The sequence below is a fragment of the Mastomys coucha genome, unplaced genomic scaffold (assembly GCF_008632895.1).
Source record: "Mastomys coucha isolate ucsf_1 unplaced genomic scaffold, UCSF_Mcou_1 pScaffold15, whole genome shotgun sequence".
NCBI lineage: Eukaryota > Metazoa > Chordata > Mammalia > Rodentia > Muridae > Mastomys > Mastomys coucha.
The window spans coordinates 89,144,952-89,162,966 of NW_022196897.1; the positions used below are offsets into that span (position 1 = coordinate 89,144,952).

Below are 18,015 nucleotides of genomic sequence, written 5' to 3' on the forward strand. Positions count from 1 at the left end.
CCATCTTGCATTCCAGGTACCATTGTAGTTATCACATACTCTGCGAGATACCTTAGGTATTTGGAGCCTCATTTCACTTGGTAAGTGTGTGTTTTCCACAGTTCTTCACTTGTCTGTGTCACTCCACAGCATGGTTTGTAACTGCTAAGGCTCCTCTCTTGGATGATGTACATGTGAGTGTGGAGGCAGGCTTTAGGCTCACCTATACCTGTTCTGCTTTCTCAAACACAACTGTGGCAGGGATGTAAAGGCAAAACATGCACATGTCCATGTTAGCCATGTGTCTGTCCACACTCCAGCACTCGGTCTGTCCACACTGCAGCACTCAGTCTGTCCACACTGCAGCACTCGGTCTGTCCACACTCCAGCACTCGGTCTGTCCACACTGCAGCACTCAGTCTGTCCACACTGCAGCACTCAGTCTGTCCACACTGCAGCACTCAGTCTGTCCACACTCCAGCACTCAGTCTGTCCACACTGCAGCACTCGGGGGCTTCTCCTGAGAACTCTGTTCCCTTCCTGGTGGGTTCTAACCAGGAGCCCTGCCACTGCCTCCTGCACATGTGTGAGCTTCAGAAGAGAGGAGGTAGCGTATGGAGAAGCATAGTGGGAGGCCGGTAGCAGTAACCCTAAGACATGTAAAGACAAGAAATGCCTGTTATGCAATAAGTAAAATAAAGCAATATGGTAATCAGGCATGGACATCTGTAAGCCCAGCACTCAGAAGAGGCAAGAAGGTCATGCGTTGGAAGCCAGTTTCAGCTACAGAATGAGACACTCATCCTTAGCTCCCCTCCCCCAAAAAAACTCTAAAGACAGTCACAAAAGGCCACATGTTGTGTGATTTCATGTATGTGAAATATCTGAAATTAGATATTTAGTTTCTGGGGTGGAAGAGGTAGAAAAAGGGGCTTCACTGTTATTGGGTGCCAGTTCCTTTAAACAGTGACAAATGCATTTGAATTAATGGTTATGGTTACAACTATGACTATACAAAAATGTCACTCCAGTGTTTCTCTGCAAGAGTGAGTTTTATAATTCAGTGTTTAAAAAATGACCAACGTGGAATGCAAACCTTGGCTTACAAACCGTGCTGTCTCCTGCAGGCTCTTTAGCCCCTTGGAGTGTGGATTCTTAAATGTTAAAATTAGGGTTCTGTTACCTACAGGGTGCTCAAAGGTGTGCTCTGACCATATTGCTCAGGTCCTGTCCTCCTCCACGGTAGACAGTATGTATTCTCTAGGGAAGCAGCTTTGTCATTTTTCTAGAGTCCTGGGTTTTGGTATCTCTCCCATAGAAAACAGCATCCATGAATGAAGATGGGGGTCTAGCATTAGACAGGATAGCCCATCCTTCCTGACTGATTCCAGTGTTTATTTGAGTCAGAAAAAGTGAAACAGAGTGATGCCTACTATGGAAGTGTCCCCAGGCATCACGTGTATTTGTTTTTCAAGCAGGGCCTTTCTTCCCTGCCCTCCACCCCCTGTTTCTTTTCAAGGCAAAAGTGTAAAGACTGAGGGTGGGCCCTGCAGTCTGCAAGCCTTGTGTGGACGCAGAGTTGTTGTAAACAGCCGGTCACACCAGCCATAACAATGTGGGTACTGTATACTGACACTTCAGTGCTCTGGTCCATCTGTGGCTCAGGATCAGAACTGGGAGATGAGACTGCCAAGTCTGGCTCTTTCCCTTCTTTGCTAAAGGAGTCAGTCCCACGTTATCCTCCAGTGTCTGCCTTCTTGTTGGCCATCTCCAGAATAGCCATGCCACCTCAGGAGTCTGAAGCCTTCCCTATCCTATAATTCCACCTGAAGACAAGGCCATTATTCTGGTTTGCTTTACTATTTAAGAATATCTCAGTTATTCTGTTTGCTTTTTTTCATCTATTTTTGTGGTGTGTCTAAGGTGGAGGACGCAGCATGTTTGTAGAGCTCAGCAGACATCATGCTATCTCAGTCCCCTCTCTCTGATAATGTTTCATTCCCATTTCACAGTCCAGTAAGCTGAGGCTCAGAGAAAACATTGCTTGTCTTGGGCTGCCTAACTCATGAGTGGTACATTGCTGTAGTAAGGAGCTCTGGGAAGAAGAAACACTGGGTAGAAGGGGAGGGCAGCAGAGATTAGGGACATTCAGTGAGAATTTGTTGGTGGTCTGAGCCAAAGATGAGCTCACTTGAGAGAGTTCTGGGTCAAGGACTGGGCCCTTCCATGGCCATGTGGGGAACTAAAGGGAAGACACACAGCAAGGCAAGCATGGGATGGTTGTTCTTATGAAGTATAGCTAACTCACGGTGACACATGAGTCATCTGTAAGCACCCTGGATAGGATCAGAGGCCCATGTCTTCTGTAGTCCCTTCCATCCCTGGAAATTGTTTTTGCTGTTTTACAGGAGTATTAATTGTGTGTTTATCAGTGAAGCCACGGTACAAAGAATGTTTTTGGAATTTAGTCAAAAAGGTAAAAAGGTTCTGAGTGTTTCTTCTGCCATGTAGCAATGATCTGGAATGTGCATGGTACAGTGTGCAGGCCAGCAGAGCACTCCAGTCTCTGTGAGACTGGGGATGTGCTGACTAGCCAGTGATTCAGGTAATAGAGTCAACCCCGAGAGCAGGAGGCCACTAGCAAGAGATGCAGACCATTACCCAGGCCAGGGAAACACACCTGAAAAGAGATCACGCTCAAGGTAGGAGAGTCAGGCAGCACCCGTGCTGTGGTAGCAGTCACAGTGAAGGTATAGAACGAAAGGGCTTCACATCTAGATGTAGAAGGTGAAGGCCCACTGACTCATTTCTGGGTTGGTCTGCCTCCCTACAAATCCCCAGACTATCCTGGAAGTCATGATAGAGGCCGCCAGACCAGGCTAAGGCACTACAGAACTGCAGGCAGCCCAGCATCCGGTGACCCTAGCAATAGGCCCCGACTGGGAGCTACATTCACAGTAAGCCTCATGCTATCAAGGTCCTAGAATTCCACACCAGCAGATTTGGACTGCCCTCCTTCACATAGCACAAAGTACATACCTGGGACCTACACAAGCAGAGGCTTCATCATCCATTATCAGAACAGAGAAAGATCTTCCATCTCCTTGGCTCGTGTGGCCCATTTACTTAACCTGCAGATGGTACTCTATCTGTAGTCTAGCCCATTTCCCTCTTCCACTATACTCAGTGGAAAAATAAAAAGTTTCCATTTAAAAACAAACAAACAAACAAACAAAAAAAACAAAGGAAGAAAGGAAAAATAAGAAGCCGAAGAGTAGAAGAAAGATTTCATTTGTTGTGAGAATTCCTCCCTGTTAGATATAAACAAATGTAAACAGTATCTACCCCTCTTTATAAGGCCCCAACAACAAACCAAAGTGCAATAGCCCAGTAGTTCACCCCGGGAACCACTGAGCATCTTGGCTTCCTTACGGAGCATGGGTACTAGAAGGAGCATAGGTGTGTGGTTACTTTCCTGTTGCTGTGTCACTATTCTATTAAAACACACCATGACCACAGCAACTTACAGAAGAAAGGTTTAATCTAGGAGTATGGTTCCAGAGAGAGCAGGGTCAGTCATGGTAGGGCGGAAGCAGCAGTCAGGCCTGGTGGCTGGAGTGCAAACTGAGAGCTTGCTCCTTAAACCCCAAACAGGAAGCCAAAAGAGTACACCAGGAATACCCCAAGTTTTTAAACTCTCAAAGCCAGTCCCCAGTGACATACTTCCTCCTGTAAGGCCACACCTCCTAAATCTACTCAGACAGCACTACTAGCTGGAGAATAATTGTTCAAATACCTTACCCTATGGGGGACATATAATTCAAACCACCACAGTGAGTGGCTCCAAGACAGCTGCGCTGGAAAGTCTTTACCCAGCGTAGATGATGGCTCCCCATGGCTGCGGAGATGGAACTGTCTTCCCCAGGCTCTCCTCTAACCCTCCCCAAGACTTGAGGTCACAGAGTTAGGGCAGAATGCATACAAATGACCAGGAAGAATAGTCAGATGCTTAGGTAAGGGGCCGGTGATCCTCCCCTCTCCTACCTGTGAGGAAATTATTGACAGTCCACAGGCCCAATCCACTATCGATCAAGATTGCCACTTGCAGGCAGGTACAGAAGACCTGATGAAGATGGCATCTGTTTGCTTAGAGGACCACACTCCACAGGACATTTGGTTGCCTCATTCAAAGACAGGGAAGCCACAGCAAGCTGTGGGAAGGGCTTGCAGGCTGCCTTTGCTTGGCAAGTCGCCAGCCTGGTTCCAGCCAGGAGGCACTGATTCACAGTTTCCATTAGGTCCTCTTTCAGTGTTGGTGGGCAGATCATAGGCAGTCTCCTAAGCTCACTCTCCGCTCATCCATGTGCAGTTATGGCCCCACAGGGAGCAGCTTTTTAATGAGCCTAATGTGAGGCTGCAAATAGGAGCTTGTAAAACTGACAGCAAGGGGCTTCGGGCCAAAGCCCAAAGTTACAGCAGAGTATACACTGATCACTCACACTCTGTAGTCAGACCAGAACTCCTCTGTGCCAGGACAGCAGGACAAAGGCACGCTCCAGGGAAGGCTTGCCCTTCCAAGAGGTCTGCTCCAGGCTGTCTTTTCCCCTACAGTGAGCCTTCCCATGCTGGCTGTGTAGTCTTGGCTTTCCCAGAAGGACGGGATGGTGCAGGCCTGTGTGCATGACCAGGACTAGAAGCCAGAACGCCGAAGGCACCTGGGGCTCCTCTCAGAACCCAGGTCTGCTTCCAGCCTAAGCAGCCGCATGAGGGAGCAAGTCGTCATGGTCCTGCATGTGAAATACAAAACTATAAGAGTTCTTGAAAATAACAGGAAAAAAACAAGATGACCTTGGGTCTTGGGTGAGCAAGTTTTCAGATGTGACACCAAAACCACAATTCTTATGAAAGAAAAGGAAGCTGGATGCATTAAAATCCCAAACTTCTGGGGGCTCGGGAGATGATTTAGTCAATGAAGTGCTTGTCCTCCAAGCCTGAGAACCTGCGTTGTCGCTACAGCCCTCAAGTAAACCCCCAGCATGGGAGCAGAGATGAGAGGGTCCTTGCAGCCACTGCCCAGCAGCATAGCCATGTCAGGGAGCTCCTGGGCCACTGGGAGACCCTGCCCCTGACACATACAAAAAAGAAGGCAGGGAGAGAATGAGGACGACACTTGACACTAACCTCTAGTCTACATGTGTGCAGAGACATATGCACATGAACATATATGCATATATACCATACACATTTTTCTTTTGAGATTTCTGCTGGACATGGTGGCATACATCTATAATCCTAACATGAGAAGTAGAGGTAGGGCAGCCTTGGCTACAGAGTGAGTTTAGGGTCAGCCTGAGCTTACCTGTCTCAAAATAACAGCAAAAATTACTCTGTGAGTTATACTTTGAAGAGAATGAAAAACCATAAGCAGGGAGAAAATATTTACAAATGACATATCAGATAAAAAATTGTTATCCAAAATATAAAGAAATATTCACAACAGTAAGAAAACTGAGAACCCAATTTTTAAATGAACCAGGACTTGGGGATGTGGCTCAGTGCTAGGATGTTTGCATGGCTCGTGCACTGGGTGCAATATGCGGAACTCCAAAAAAATTCGATTAAAATGGACCAAAGGCTTTTATCAACTACCTGACCCAAGACGATTGATGGTGGCAAGTAAATGTGTGCCAAGCTGCTGCATATCAGCTCTGGAGAAGGGACGCCTGCTGCAGCAATCACACACACCTTGACCCTTGTTAGAGTAGCCAGAATCCAGAGTCCCCCACATGCTGGCGAGGAACTCTCATGCAATGCTGCTGGGAGTGCACAGTGGCTCAGTGAGAATTTCCTTGAAAATCTAAATATATGCTTAGCAGATGGTTCAGTGATTACACTCCTTGGTATTTCCCCAAAGAAATTGAAAACTTCTGCCCACACAGAAATCTGCTGATGGATGTTTGTAGACACTTTCTCTACAATTGCTCGAACATGAGAGCGGTGGAGTAAGTGAGTAAACAAACTATGGTCCATCCAGTCAGATGAGATGCTATTCATAGCTAAGAAGAGTTGGCCTAGCCAAGCATGAAATACGTGGAGGAAACTGAAATGAGCCAGATGTGGACTTACGCACCGATAATCCCAGTGCTTGAGAGAAAGAGGAAAGGAGGGTCGAACGTTCTTGGCCAGCCTGGGATTCTTAGTTAGAACCTGTGTCAAAAAGAAAAATGAGGGCTTCGAGATGGCTCAGCAGTATAAGCATCTGCCATACAGGCATGAAGATCAGAGTTCAGATCCTCAGAATTCATGGAAATGGCAGGTACGAGTGTCAACCCACCTGTAATTTCAGCCTTGGAGGGCAAAGAGATCCCACAACGTGGTCAGCGGGATCTGATTCTTCCTCCAAGCAGCTGAGGTGTTGCCACCTCTGGGGAACCTTTCTCAGCCACCACACCTGAGTACCTCAGCTCAGAGCTTGTTTCCCTTCTGTGAGGACTCTACTGCAGCCCTCTGGGCACAGTGGTGACTGCTCCTCCTTCATTAGGCTGCATGCTCCTCAGGGCAAATGACCTGCTTTCTCCTTTATGTCGGTTCCTAGAATACAACTGCTTCTGACAGGCAGGTGGTCACACATAATTCTGAGTACAAGAAATGAATGAATGTAGAATAAATGACCCATTTTGTGCAATTGTGTATATAGACCAAGGTTACTTATGAATAAGAATTGTCATGATCTTTACAAAATAACAGTATTGTGGCTTTGGGCCCTTTCTCTGATGGTGTTCATCTCGTGACCTTTGAAGTTATTGAAGCCATTCATAAAAAATATTCCTACTTACAACACACTGCATGCTAGGCTTTTCATTGTGTGCTTAGCTCTTTCAGTCCTCAGTCAAACTCTGCCATTGTTAGGCTCCAGATACTGATGAACAGACTGGGGATCAGAAAGGTGAAGTAACTACCTCAGAATCACACAGCTAAGTAAAAGGCCAGGCTGGGCTCAGAACCCTGATCTCTGTGACTCACGATTCTAAATTACCTAAGGAGATGAGTGGTCAAACTCCTTTGGAAGTGGAAGGAAAGCTGACAGCAGCAGGTATGTCTCCTAAGCAGGGCTCCAGTGTACAGCATTTCTGACTAACACATTCATGTTCTATTAATAACTGCTTTGGCCACCTGCCCTAGACCTTGTGATAATTGGCACTTTTCACTCCCCAAGAAATGAATGACTTGTACTTGTTCTAGGTGCGCAGCCACCTTGCGTCCTTCTCTTTCTATACCAGCTGACACTGGGAGGCCCCACTCACTCCCCTCTTAGGCTTGGCAGCCCTACTCCCCACCCAAGCAGGGGTGCAGTTCAGGATGACTCCCTATAAGAGAATGGAAAGTCCTGACTGTCTGTAGACAGAGTAGGACTGTGGCCAGGGTCCTTGTCCCCAGCTGCAAGCCTGGCTGAATGCTGTGAGTATTGTTCCAGATCTTATGTTCAGATCCCAGTGCACTGCAGCTTGCACAGGCTACAGAGGAGGCCCAGCTATTGGGTGGCTGTGAATGATACTCCCTCTCATAGACACAGCAGGCCAGGTTGAAGGGCCTTGCAGGCAGAGACTGAGGATGACGCATACGGGTGAATCTCCCTTCCAGAGTAGTGATGTAGAGCTGATTCCCCTTGACCCTCTTCCTAGAAAGAACGGAATGCTTCCCCTTGACTACCTTTGCCCTCTGCAAACCTGCAATGGTTGTACTAATGATGGTTTTGTCTAAAAACACCTTGAACAATGGGGGGAAAAACCCTAAAGTCTACTATCCAAAAAGAACTATCTTTAATGTTAGATGACTTCCACTCCTTGCTCTTTAAGCTGACGATGAAAGAGTAGAGGGGTTTTTGTTGCTGTTCTTGATGCTTTAGTTTTCCTGAGAAAGAAATCACCTTTGCCCTCAAGAGAAATTTTCACCCAGAGTGAAATGTGCCCCAGATCATTTGGTTCATGTAAATTTGCCATCAGTGCATATATCAAGTAGTCCTATTTGAGGAAGCTGAGAAAAAAAGTCGTCCACCCAGAATTGCTGGGAGAAATTAGAAAGGTGAAAAGAATCGTTGAAATCTGTGTTCTCAAAGAACATGAAAACATAGGTAGGTTTCTCAGCCACTGAAGGATGGCACCTTCATGAAGGTCAGGGCAAATCCTGGACTGTGAAATACTATTTCCTCAGTGGCCAGTGAATGTCAAAAAATATACTAGGACCGGAGAAATGACTCCAAGGTTAATAGCGCTTGCAGAGGAACTGGGTTCAGTTCTCAGCACCTATACCAGGCAACTCACAACAGACTTTACCCAGCAGCTCCAGGGCACTCAAGGCCATCTTCTGGCCTCCAGGGATACACATGCCCACTTGCACAAGCCCACACATACATATAATTAAAAATAATAAAAAATAGTAGCAACATAAACATTTGCTTTGAATATGTTATTATTTAAGAATGTCTTTTAACAAGCCTGATCATATTTTATTGCTATAAAATCTTAAAAGAATCAACTTTGATTTATTTTTGTTGCAAATGATATATGTAGATGCCCTGTTCTACAGTTCAGATTTCATTTTCATTCTTTTAATACAAAAATCATTAATCAGTATAAGAATAATAATATATGATACACTCTTTATTCATGTATTAATATATTCCTAATATATCCCTTGCTGGCCTGGAACTCACTATGTAGTTCTCAAACTCACAGAGATCCTCCTATATGTGTGTTTTTGTTTGCTTATTTTTGGTTTTGAGACAATAAGTTGCCCATGCTGGCCTGGAACTCATGCAGCAGAGGGAGGATACCCTAAAACCCACAATGCTGCTACTGCCTCCAAAACACAGAGATGACAGGTGTGTGCCATACTCTACTTCCTGTGTGTGTGTGTTTTGAATGTGTTTATAAAAGTAGCCCACAGGGATTAGTGTGCTTGCCTCCAGGGGCAAGGACAGAATGTGGTAAAAGCACGATGGTCATGAAATGGTGTTCTGTTTTGTTTTGTTGGCTTTTTTTGTTTGTTTTGTTTTTTGAGACAGGGTTTCTCTGTGTAGCCCTGACTGTCCTGGAACTCACTCTGTAGATCAGGCTGGCCTTGACTTCACAGAGATCCACCTGCCTCTGCCTCCCAAGTGCTGGGATTAAAGGTGTGCGCCACTACTGCCCGGCGGTGTTCTTTTTTAAGGGGTCATTCCAAGCCAAGTTCTTGCTGTGTTACACCAATCCTTTGGAGGCCACCTAGAATCTCTTTAAAAGTATTCAGTGTAACACAGAGGCTTTTTCCAAGGAAGAAGCTCAGTAATTCACAGTTGGCTTTCTGTCCCAAGCTGCCTTTGTTGTGATTCTTGCTGGTTTTTCAGACTTCACATGTAGGTTTAATTTTTTGAGTTGATGCATAGGCTTAAACAGCTTTCTCTTAATCACTTGCAAAGAAGCCGGCATCAGTGAAGAGATTGTATTTGAATTGAGTTTGTGCTTCAGGCCACTTGAGCAATATCCCATGGTCTCCACTGGCTGGCTTCCTCATGAGCAGCCAGTATGTTGTCTGTGACCAAATGATGTCTACTCAAATGGAAGGAAGTGTCAGAATGCTCCAGGGGATTCTCAAAATCACTAGCACTGTTTGTGGGGCAGTCTAGTGTTCTGTTGGCTCTCCTCCTCGCCAGGCCCTTGCCCTGCCTGGGCTTCACTGAGACACTGACGGAGAGCAGAACAGCCACATGACCAGTTCCTGACAGAGTAAGGCTGTCAGGGCTTTCGGCCCCTGGCTAAGTGAGCCTGGCATTTGACTGCCCTTTTTCTCAGGAGGAAGTGGGTGGCTAACAACTCGAGTGTCACTTGGACAGTTGTAACCGTGTGTTTTTATTTTATTGCTTAGTGCTGAGCTTCTGGCTCCCCCACAAAACCTGACAGGAAGACCATCTTCCGGTAATTTAGCTACAGTGAGGTATCGACCAGATGGTGATGATTATTTGATTTTAATTTCTGCTTAAAAGAGAAAGTGGGAGGAGTGAGATGATTTGGTGGGTAAAGCACTTGCCTACAAGTCTGAGGACCTGTGCAGTCCTGAGTTCCATCCCTGAGACCCCCCTGGTGGAAGGGGAGAACCTACAGTTTTCCTCTGACCTCCGTGTGTACATGTGGAGAGGAAAGATCAGTCCCCACTGCCCCCCCATACACATATACTCACACAAAATAAATAAATGTAATAAAAATAAATTTTTGAAGGGAAGCATGAGCTATGCTTGGTGGCAGGGATCTATAATCCTAGCTTCTTTGGAGAAGAGGCAGGAGGATTCACAAGTTCAAGGCCAGCCTAGGCAAGTTAATGAGACTCTCACTGATCTCAAAAAGTAAGGGGAGTTCAGTAGTAGAGCACTTGGCTATCATTTACGTGGCTCAGTCTCCCATACTGAGAGGGAGGGATGGTGGAGGAGATGGGGAGAGATGAGGGAAACTTAAGTGCTGATGGAAGGCAAGTGTATATCCCTAGGTTAAACAAGGAGAACCCTGTGCTCTCTGAGCGTCCCCTCTGAGAGACAGCATGGTTGCTGCCCAGTTAGCATTCCACTTTGCCATTTGCTAACAAGGCTTTAGCCAAGTGGCCCAGCCCATGTTGACCTGTGTTCCACGGGAGAATAAGACACTACAGTCATAGCTTACTGGTAGATCTTTGTAGGGGCTCAAAAGTTTGTTTGGGCATAGAATATATAACATATACAAGTCTGCTTCCATTTGGTATTCACTGGTGGTCAGCATTTGGTTCTCAGTTTAGACACTCTGCTCGATGTGCATGCACACACAAAGACTTCTCTCTTCCTGTCTCAGAATGTTGTCCTCGTTTGAACTCCTGGTTGTCACAGAGCTCCACGAGATAGATTGACCCAGACATTAGCTGTGGGTTTGATAATTCTTGATGAGTCATCTGCATTATATGAATGATTGACAGTTTTCCAGGCATATTTCAAGCTACTTTCAACTTTGTCTTCTTATTTTGTTCCTCTTCCCTTTGCCTCATGAAACACCCATGCCCTCGCCTCCCAGCTTAGACTGTCAGGATAAATAGCACTCAGTAAGGCTTTAGGATCCACTGCCTTGTGCCCCATTTGAATCTCTTTGAATAATATTCCTGCCTTTGCTTCTTAGTGCTTTATCCCAGGATGACTAATACACAACAACTGGGTATTAAATTTCTATATATAAAATTTCATCTCAAGCTAAACATGGTGGTGTAAGCTTATAATCCCAACACTTGGGACATAGAGGCAGGAGTTCAAGGTCATCCTCAACTACATACAGAGTTTGCAGCCAGCTTAGAATACATGAGATCTTGTCTTAAATAAAAACAAAACAAAACAACAACAACAACAATAACAAAAACCCAACCACATCAACTCCTTACCCATCCCTTCCGTGGCAAAATCCAAATCGGAGAATAGAAACACTTTTTCAAGGGGAGTGGGATTCTGTGGGCCTTTTGGAAACCATTTGGGGGTGATATACATTGTGCTTTCAGAAGCTTATAGGGCTCCACCTAAGCCCCTAGCTCCTCATGTATCCTCACAAGAGCAGTAAAAAAAGGAACCCTATGTGGTCTGATCTTCATCTGAAGGATGTGGGGTAGGTGGTGAGGATCCTGAGCAGGGAAAGGGTGCTGCAGTCACAGGCATGCCAGGAGGCTTACCCCACAGGAGTCATTTGCAAGTCTAGGGAGAATGCTGTAATGGGTTCTTAAGTTTGAACGGAAGTTATGTTGTAGCCTTGCTGGCGTTGGGATGAAGTGTCTGAAAAATCTAAACTGCATTCAGGCCCATATAGAAAAGATGTTTTAATATTTAATATTGTCAGAGTGGTAGGCTGAGGGATAGTTACACACAGAGACACACACAGACTCATTTGCACACACATGTGCATGCACACACACACACACAGGCTATTATGACTGTGAGTGAAGTGAACACAGAGACATTAGCAGTCACCAGTTCTATTTCTTCCCACTGCTGAACATTTAGAGGTAAATGGGGAGGGAGGTCTCGGGGTCCCCTCAAGTGCTAGTGAGGGCTTGAGATGCCTTCCTATTAGCCCTGTATTTCAGAGAGGCAGATGAAGTCATCATCTTTTCCTTTGAACTGAAATTCTGGTTTGTCAACATGGTGTGCTGCCCTTCTGCTCTAGGGATGGCATGTGCCTGAGAGAGACTGCACCTCTGCAAGCAGAAACCAGGTTTAATTCCTGGGTGGCACCTACTTGTGAGAAGGCTGGTTCCCAGGCTTTAGGGTGGAGTTTCCTACCTGACTCAACACCACCCTCTCTGGGCAATAGTGAAGAATCACTGGGAAGAAAATGGGTTGTCTCCACCCCAACTGGTGATCTAGAATCAGCTGAGAGAACAGCACTGGAATGTAGTAGCTCAGAGAAGTAACACTCTTGTGTGCTGGACTTCCCAACTCCTGACATGCTGAGGGCATGCTGGGAGTTTTGCCACTTTACCAGCAGAAAATCACTTCTTACCCCTATGTTTCTGAGAAGGAAAAAAAGATACTGTCTAGTTTTACCTGGACAAAGGCAGTTAGATTTCTTCATAAGGGCAGAGGAGGAGTTACAGACAGAGAGCAGGGAGGCCAGGGTGAGGAGCAGTGGCCGTGACCAGTTTTTGAAGCACTGAGGTGGTAAAAGCAGTAAGGCCTGATGGCTGATTGGTGGAATGGGCAGAGGAGAGAAGGGAGAAGGATGACTCAGAGAGCAACTGAGTGGATGCAGTACTGTCAGAGAGGAAAGAGGATGAACAGGGGGCTGCTGCTTTGGGAAACAAAGTGAATTCTAACATTCAAGTATTGGGCAGCCCTATGAGAAAATGTAACTGGAAATCTGACATGGCTTTGTGCGGGTTTGTGATCCCAGTGATGGCAAGAGGAAGCAGAGCTGGGCAGAGAGCCCTGGAAGCTCACTGGCCACCCAGCCATCTACCTGGCCTGCAGAACAAAGTTCAAGCCAAAGAGAAAGCCTGACTCAGACCAAAGGTGTGGAAGACATTGAGAACTGATGTCTAAGATTGTTTTTTTACTCCATACACATGCTATACAACACACACACACACACACACACACACACACACACACACACATACAAAGAGAGAGAGAAAGGGGGGAGAGGGAGACAGAGAGACAGAGCACATCATTTCTTGTTCTTACTTCAAGTTTCTTTCCTACAAACATTAGACCCTCACAGACCCCTCTCCTTTCAGATACCCTAAATGGACAAGATGGCCAAAATTAAAATACCATTTCATTTCAGCAGCTAAGAATCTCTTTGATGAGTTTCACATCTAGCACCCCATTTTCAGTTTCTGGTGATCTCCGTAAGAAGGGTGAGCATAGCACCCCATGAAGTCTGAGGGACTAAGTGACATAATGTGTGTGAGTGCTGTCACAGTGCCACACACACACACACACACACACAAAATCAATAAATCAGGAACTAGAGAGACGGTTCCATGAGTGAGAGTGCTTGCTGTGCATCATAAGGATCTATGTTTGAAAACTCAGAATCCATACTAAACCGGATGTGGCTACAAATGGGCCTGTAACCCAAGACAGTCACTGGGACTCTCTGTATAGGTTAGGTAAGAGATCCTGTCTCAAGGGAATAAGGTAGAAAGTGATAACAGAGGAGGACACAGGATGGCCTCCTCTGACCTCCAAGTGTGTAAGAGCACTCAAACCTATATGTGCATGTGTACATGTATCACACATACATGTGCCCTACATACATATTTTAAAATGGGCTAGAGAGAGGCTCAGCAGTTGAGGGCACTGACTGCTCTTCTAAAGGATCCGGTTTCAATTCCTAGTACCCACATGGCAGCTCACAACTGTCTGTAACTCTAAGATATGATACCCTCACACAGACAGACACACAGAGACATACATATAGACAAGACATTAATGCACATAAAAATAAAAATAAATGATTAAAAAATGATTAAATCAGCTTTAATCCTGACTGCATTATTTTCCTTGCTGGAATAACAGAGAGAGAGAGAGAGAGAGAGAGAGAGAGAGAGAGAGAGAGAGAGAGAGAGAGAGAGAGAGAGAGAAAACAGTTTCTTAAAAGCAAAAGATATTCCTGCCAAAGCTGTGATTCTATCTGATTATTAATATCAGGCTCCTAATTACTTTTGCCACAGTATTAAGTGAAAGCCCCTTTGAATGGCAGACAACTGACAAAATAGGAAGTTATTAACAGAGTTGCCTGCTCCTGTTACCAGATCTAGTGATATAATATTTCTCACTGGGAATCCTTTGACAAGTCAGCTGAATTTCCTCTGCCCTGCCTTAAGCACTGCAAATGTGATCCACATGTCCCAGTGCTGTTTCTGTCAATGAAAAGGGAGAAAGGAGGAGATGCTGGGCTGCACTAGGGCTGCCCCAGGAAGCCCACCCCCACCAGGCTCTTAGGACTGCGTCTCTTCTTTTATTTAACTCATGTTAGTGCTTAAAGCTAGTGCTGCTGTGCTTGGTTACTCGGCTGTTAGAATTTCTGCTTTAGGGAACCCAGCAAGGTTTACAGAGTGACCCAGCCACATGCTCTTTCTCCTCCCATGAAAATAAATATTTGAGGAAGTGCTTTGTTTAGGCCTTGTGGAGCTAATGCTGGCTGTGATGTGGGGAGGGGGAGGCATAGTGGGGCTAGCCTTAGCTACTCTGACACCAAAGAGGATGGATAGACAGAACTATCACTGCACCTGCAGGGTGATCTAGACAGACACAGCCAGGAAGGGGCCCAGGTCAGGGGAGGACTGCCTGTTGTGCCTTTGCCCCTCTAGAGGGACAAAGGCTCATGCCACATTCTAAGAGCCCTCCCAGTTTCTCAAGAAATTTTAGATTTTTCCCTGAAAATGGCTGGCAAGATTACCATGGCTTTTTTTTTTTTTTTTTTTTTTTTTTTTTTTTTTTTTTTTTTTTTTTTTTTTAAGCAACACATAAGCAAACACTAGGCAGAGCCTTGAACTGTCCATCAGAGAAGTAGCACAGGCTCAGAGGGGAAAGGATGTGTGAGTTAAAGGACCTTGAGTTATGCAGTTGTGTGCTCATACACACATGGAACAGGGACAGGATGAGTGTTGCTGGTGTACTCACTGAACTCTGGACTCCTACAGGGTCAAGGGTACACATCCTAGGACTGTCACAGTTGGACCTGGCTCCTACTCCTACTGTGTAACTGAGAAAGTTATTTATGTTCCTCCATCATTGTCTGTAGTTAACGGAAAGCCCAAGTAACCTGCCCAAGTTCATGTAGCTGATCACATGTCAGCACAGTGTTTATAAACACCAGAGGACTGTCCTAAAATCCCCTGCTGCTACGTGTCCTTGTCACATCCCTGCATGCCAGAGACTCTTAACTCAGACTTGCCACATTCTAAGAGTCCTCCCAGTTTCTCAAGAAATTTTAGATTTTTCCCTGAAAATGGCTGGCAAGATTACCTTTTTTTTTTTTAAACAACGCATAAGCAAACGCTAGGCAGAGGCTTGAACTGTCCATCAGAGAAGTAGCAGCTCCCAGAATTTGGGGATTCCTGCTGGAGGCTCTGATGCAGTGAGCACTTCCCTGCCACGGGTTCTGCTTTTTCTGGTGTATGCTAAAAGACTGCACAGTGAGCGGGAGAGATTTCCAAGCTGGCATGCCCTGGGATGGAGTCTGAAGCTCCCTTCTCTGCTGTTGAAGTGCTAATGAGAAACACTAATTGTACTTGGCCAGGGGCTTGGATAGTCCCCTTCATGAAGTAGAGAGGGCAGTATCCCTTTCCAGTGATGTCTCCTGCCCTTCTGGGCTTAGAGAAGAAATGGGCTGAGTGTGAACAGGGAGGACTCTGCAGGCAGCTGGCCTTTGAAGAAGCAGGATTGTGATCATCAAAACTGAGCAAGCATGAGTGCTATAGAAACAAAGCCAGGTCTCCATGTCGCCCAGAACCCTGAAAGGAGCACTCTGGCCCAATTAAGCATGTTGAAGGGCCCCGGAGCAGATAGGCCAGTTCCTTGGCAAATCCAATTTCTGTCTACATATGGGTAAAACCCCAGTAGAATGGGTCCACTTCTCTCTCATTTTGACCTCTGAGGCACTAGGCAGAGCAAAGACCCAAGTCTCGGTCGGGCTTGTCCTATGACTCTGTCAGGACAAAGGAAGGGGACTGAGCTCTGGACATAGCTGTGATACGGTCTACAGAGTTTCTTCTCCCAGTGTGACTTCTCCGTCTTGTTCCCACACAGGTGTCCTCTCTCTCCCTGCCTACTTCAGTCCCTACAATGGTGGGTCCCTGGGCCATGACGAGCGAGCTGATGCCTATGCTCAGCTGGAGCTTCGGACACTGGAGCAGTCACTCCTGGCCACATGTGTGGGCAGCATTTCTGAGCTGAGTAAGTATGGGGCTTGGGGGAGAAAGTGAAACAGATCTCTCTGACTGGGTTCTAGCACTCAGACAGGCCTTCCCAAACCTGCTGTGTAAATGAGTGCCCATCTCTTTCCTCTAGTTCTTGTCTGTGGCTTCAGTTCTATTCAAAGCACTAGCCACCACTTGAAACTTACATATTTACTCATAGATAATTTAGTTTTCCATTCTGACTAGAAAATGTTAGAGTCACAAGGACAGAGTCTTGCTCCCTTTTGCCTGCAGCCTTCCCCGGTGCACAGAACCTTCCCTGACACTGATATCAGCTCCTAGTGTTCAGTATGTGTGAGAACAGACGTGTAAACCTGCCATGTGCATTCGAAGGGGTGAGTTCTGTCCCACCCACTTTGGCTCCTGAAACTCTCCTGGGTTTGGTCTCTATTTTGGCCTGGTGCTCCTCAGGACACTGAGAAAAGACATCTCTGTTGCATCTTCCCAGAGACCACAGAACAGGCTGTGACACACACCACATTCCCTGGTTCCTCCCTCTGAAACCAAAGGTTTTGCTAACCTACTCTGCAGGGGAGGGGACAGAGGTGGAGACAGATATTTTAATTTTTGTTTCAGAGACTAAAGACTTTAATGAGGCTAGTGAGACTTGGCACTGGGCACCACAGACCTAGAATTCATCCTAGGCTTTCTGTGCATCACCTCTCTCTCTGCCTAGCCAGGGCCAGCCTGCCTGGTAGGTTAGGAAGCTACATTCTTCTGACAAGTCTAGCTGCATAGGGAGCTCTGGTCCTTGGGCTTGCTCTGCCCTTCCATACCTGTGAAAATTTAAAGAGAAAGAACCAACAGAAAACAAACTTTTCTTTGAGGGTGGCCAGATGTTGGGCTTATTTTGAAGACAGTACTACGTTCCAGACTCTCACCCGCTGTTTTTATTTGATGGCTCATAATGAGGGCTGGAAGAACCCTCGTGAAAACTGTGGCACCTCTAATCAAGTCTTTCATGGTTAGTAAGCGGGGGATGGGGTGGGGGGGCTTACTTTCCCATGCCTGGTGGGTGGTTCTGGGCATCTGGCCAAGGTCTCCTTGAGCTCTGGATCAGTCAGTTCTCAAGTTCAATACAGGGATGTTCCAAAAGCACCAAGCATCCACCTGTGCAACAGCCCAGCCCAGCCTGCTCAAAGCTTCATGAACAAGCGGTGCCAAGAGACCATGGAGTCCCTGAGCTCAATTACAGACCAGAAAGTTACAAAATAGATTCAAAATGGGTATCTAGAAAAATGAGACAAGATACATAAAATGAAAGCCAAATCTTTAAAACTTATTCTTAGATAAACACCGTCAAATGGCTATGGATGTCATTTTGGGGTTTTTTCCTTCTCCTGATACAAGGTCCCAGGTATCTGAGGCTGTCTCCAAACTCTCTAGCATAGCTGAAAATTACCTTGACCTTCTGATCCTGCTGCCCCTCCCTGTCTCCTCTAAGTGCTGGGATTATAGGCATGCACCATCATGTCCCAGGTTTATTCCACGCTGAAGATCAAACCCCAGGTTTCATGCATGCTAGGCAGCACTCTACCAAATGAGTTACATCCCCAGCCCCTATGGTATCTTTTT

General features: G+C 46.1%; 1 protein-coding gene across 1 annotated transcript in view; it reads left to right on the forward strand.

The window, feature by feature from the left end:
* Positions 1 to 18,015, forward strand: part of Abtb2 (ankyrin repeat and BTB domain containing 2) — a 155,717-nt gene that overhangs the window by 98,713 nt on the left and 38,989 nt on the right. The window contains exon 2 of the mRNA XM_031371185.1: positions 16,271 to 16,417. Within this exon, the coding sequence (XP_031227045.1) occupies positions 16,271 to 16,417 (147 nt within the window). The remainder of the gene's footprint in view (positions 1 to 16,270; positions 16,418 to 18,015) is intronic.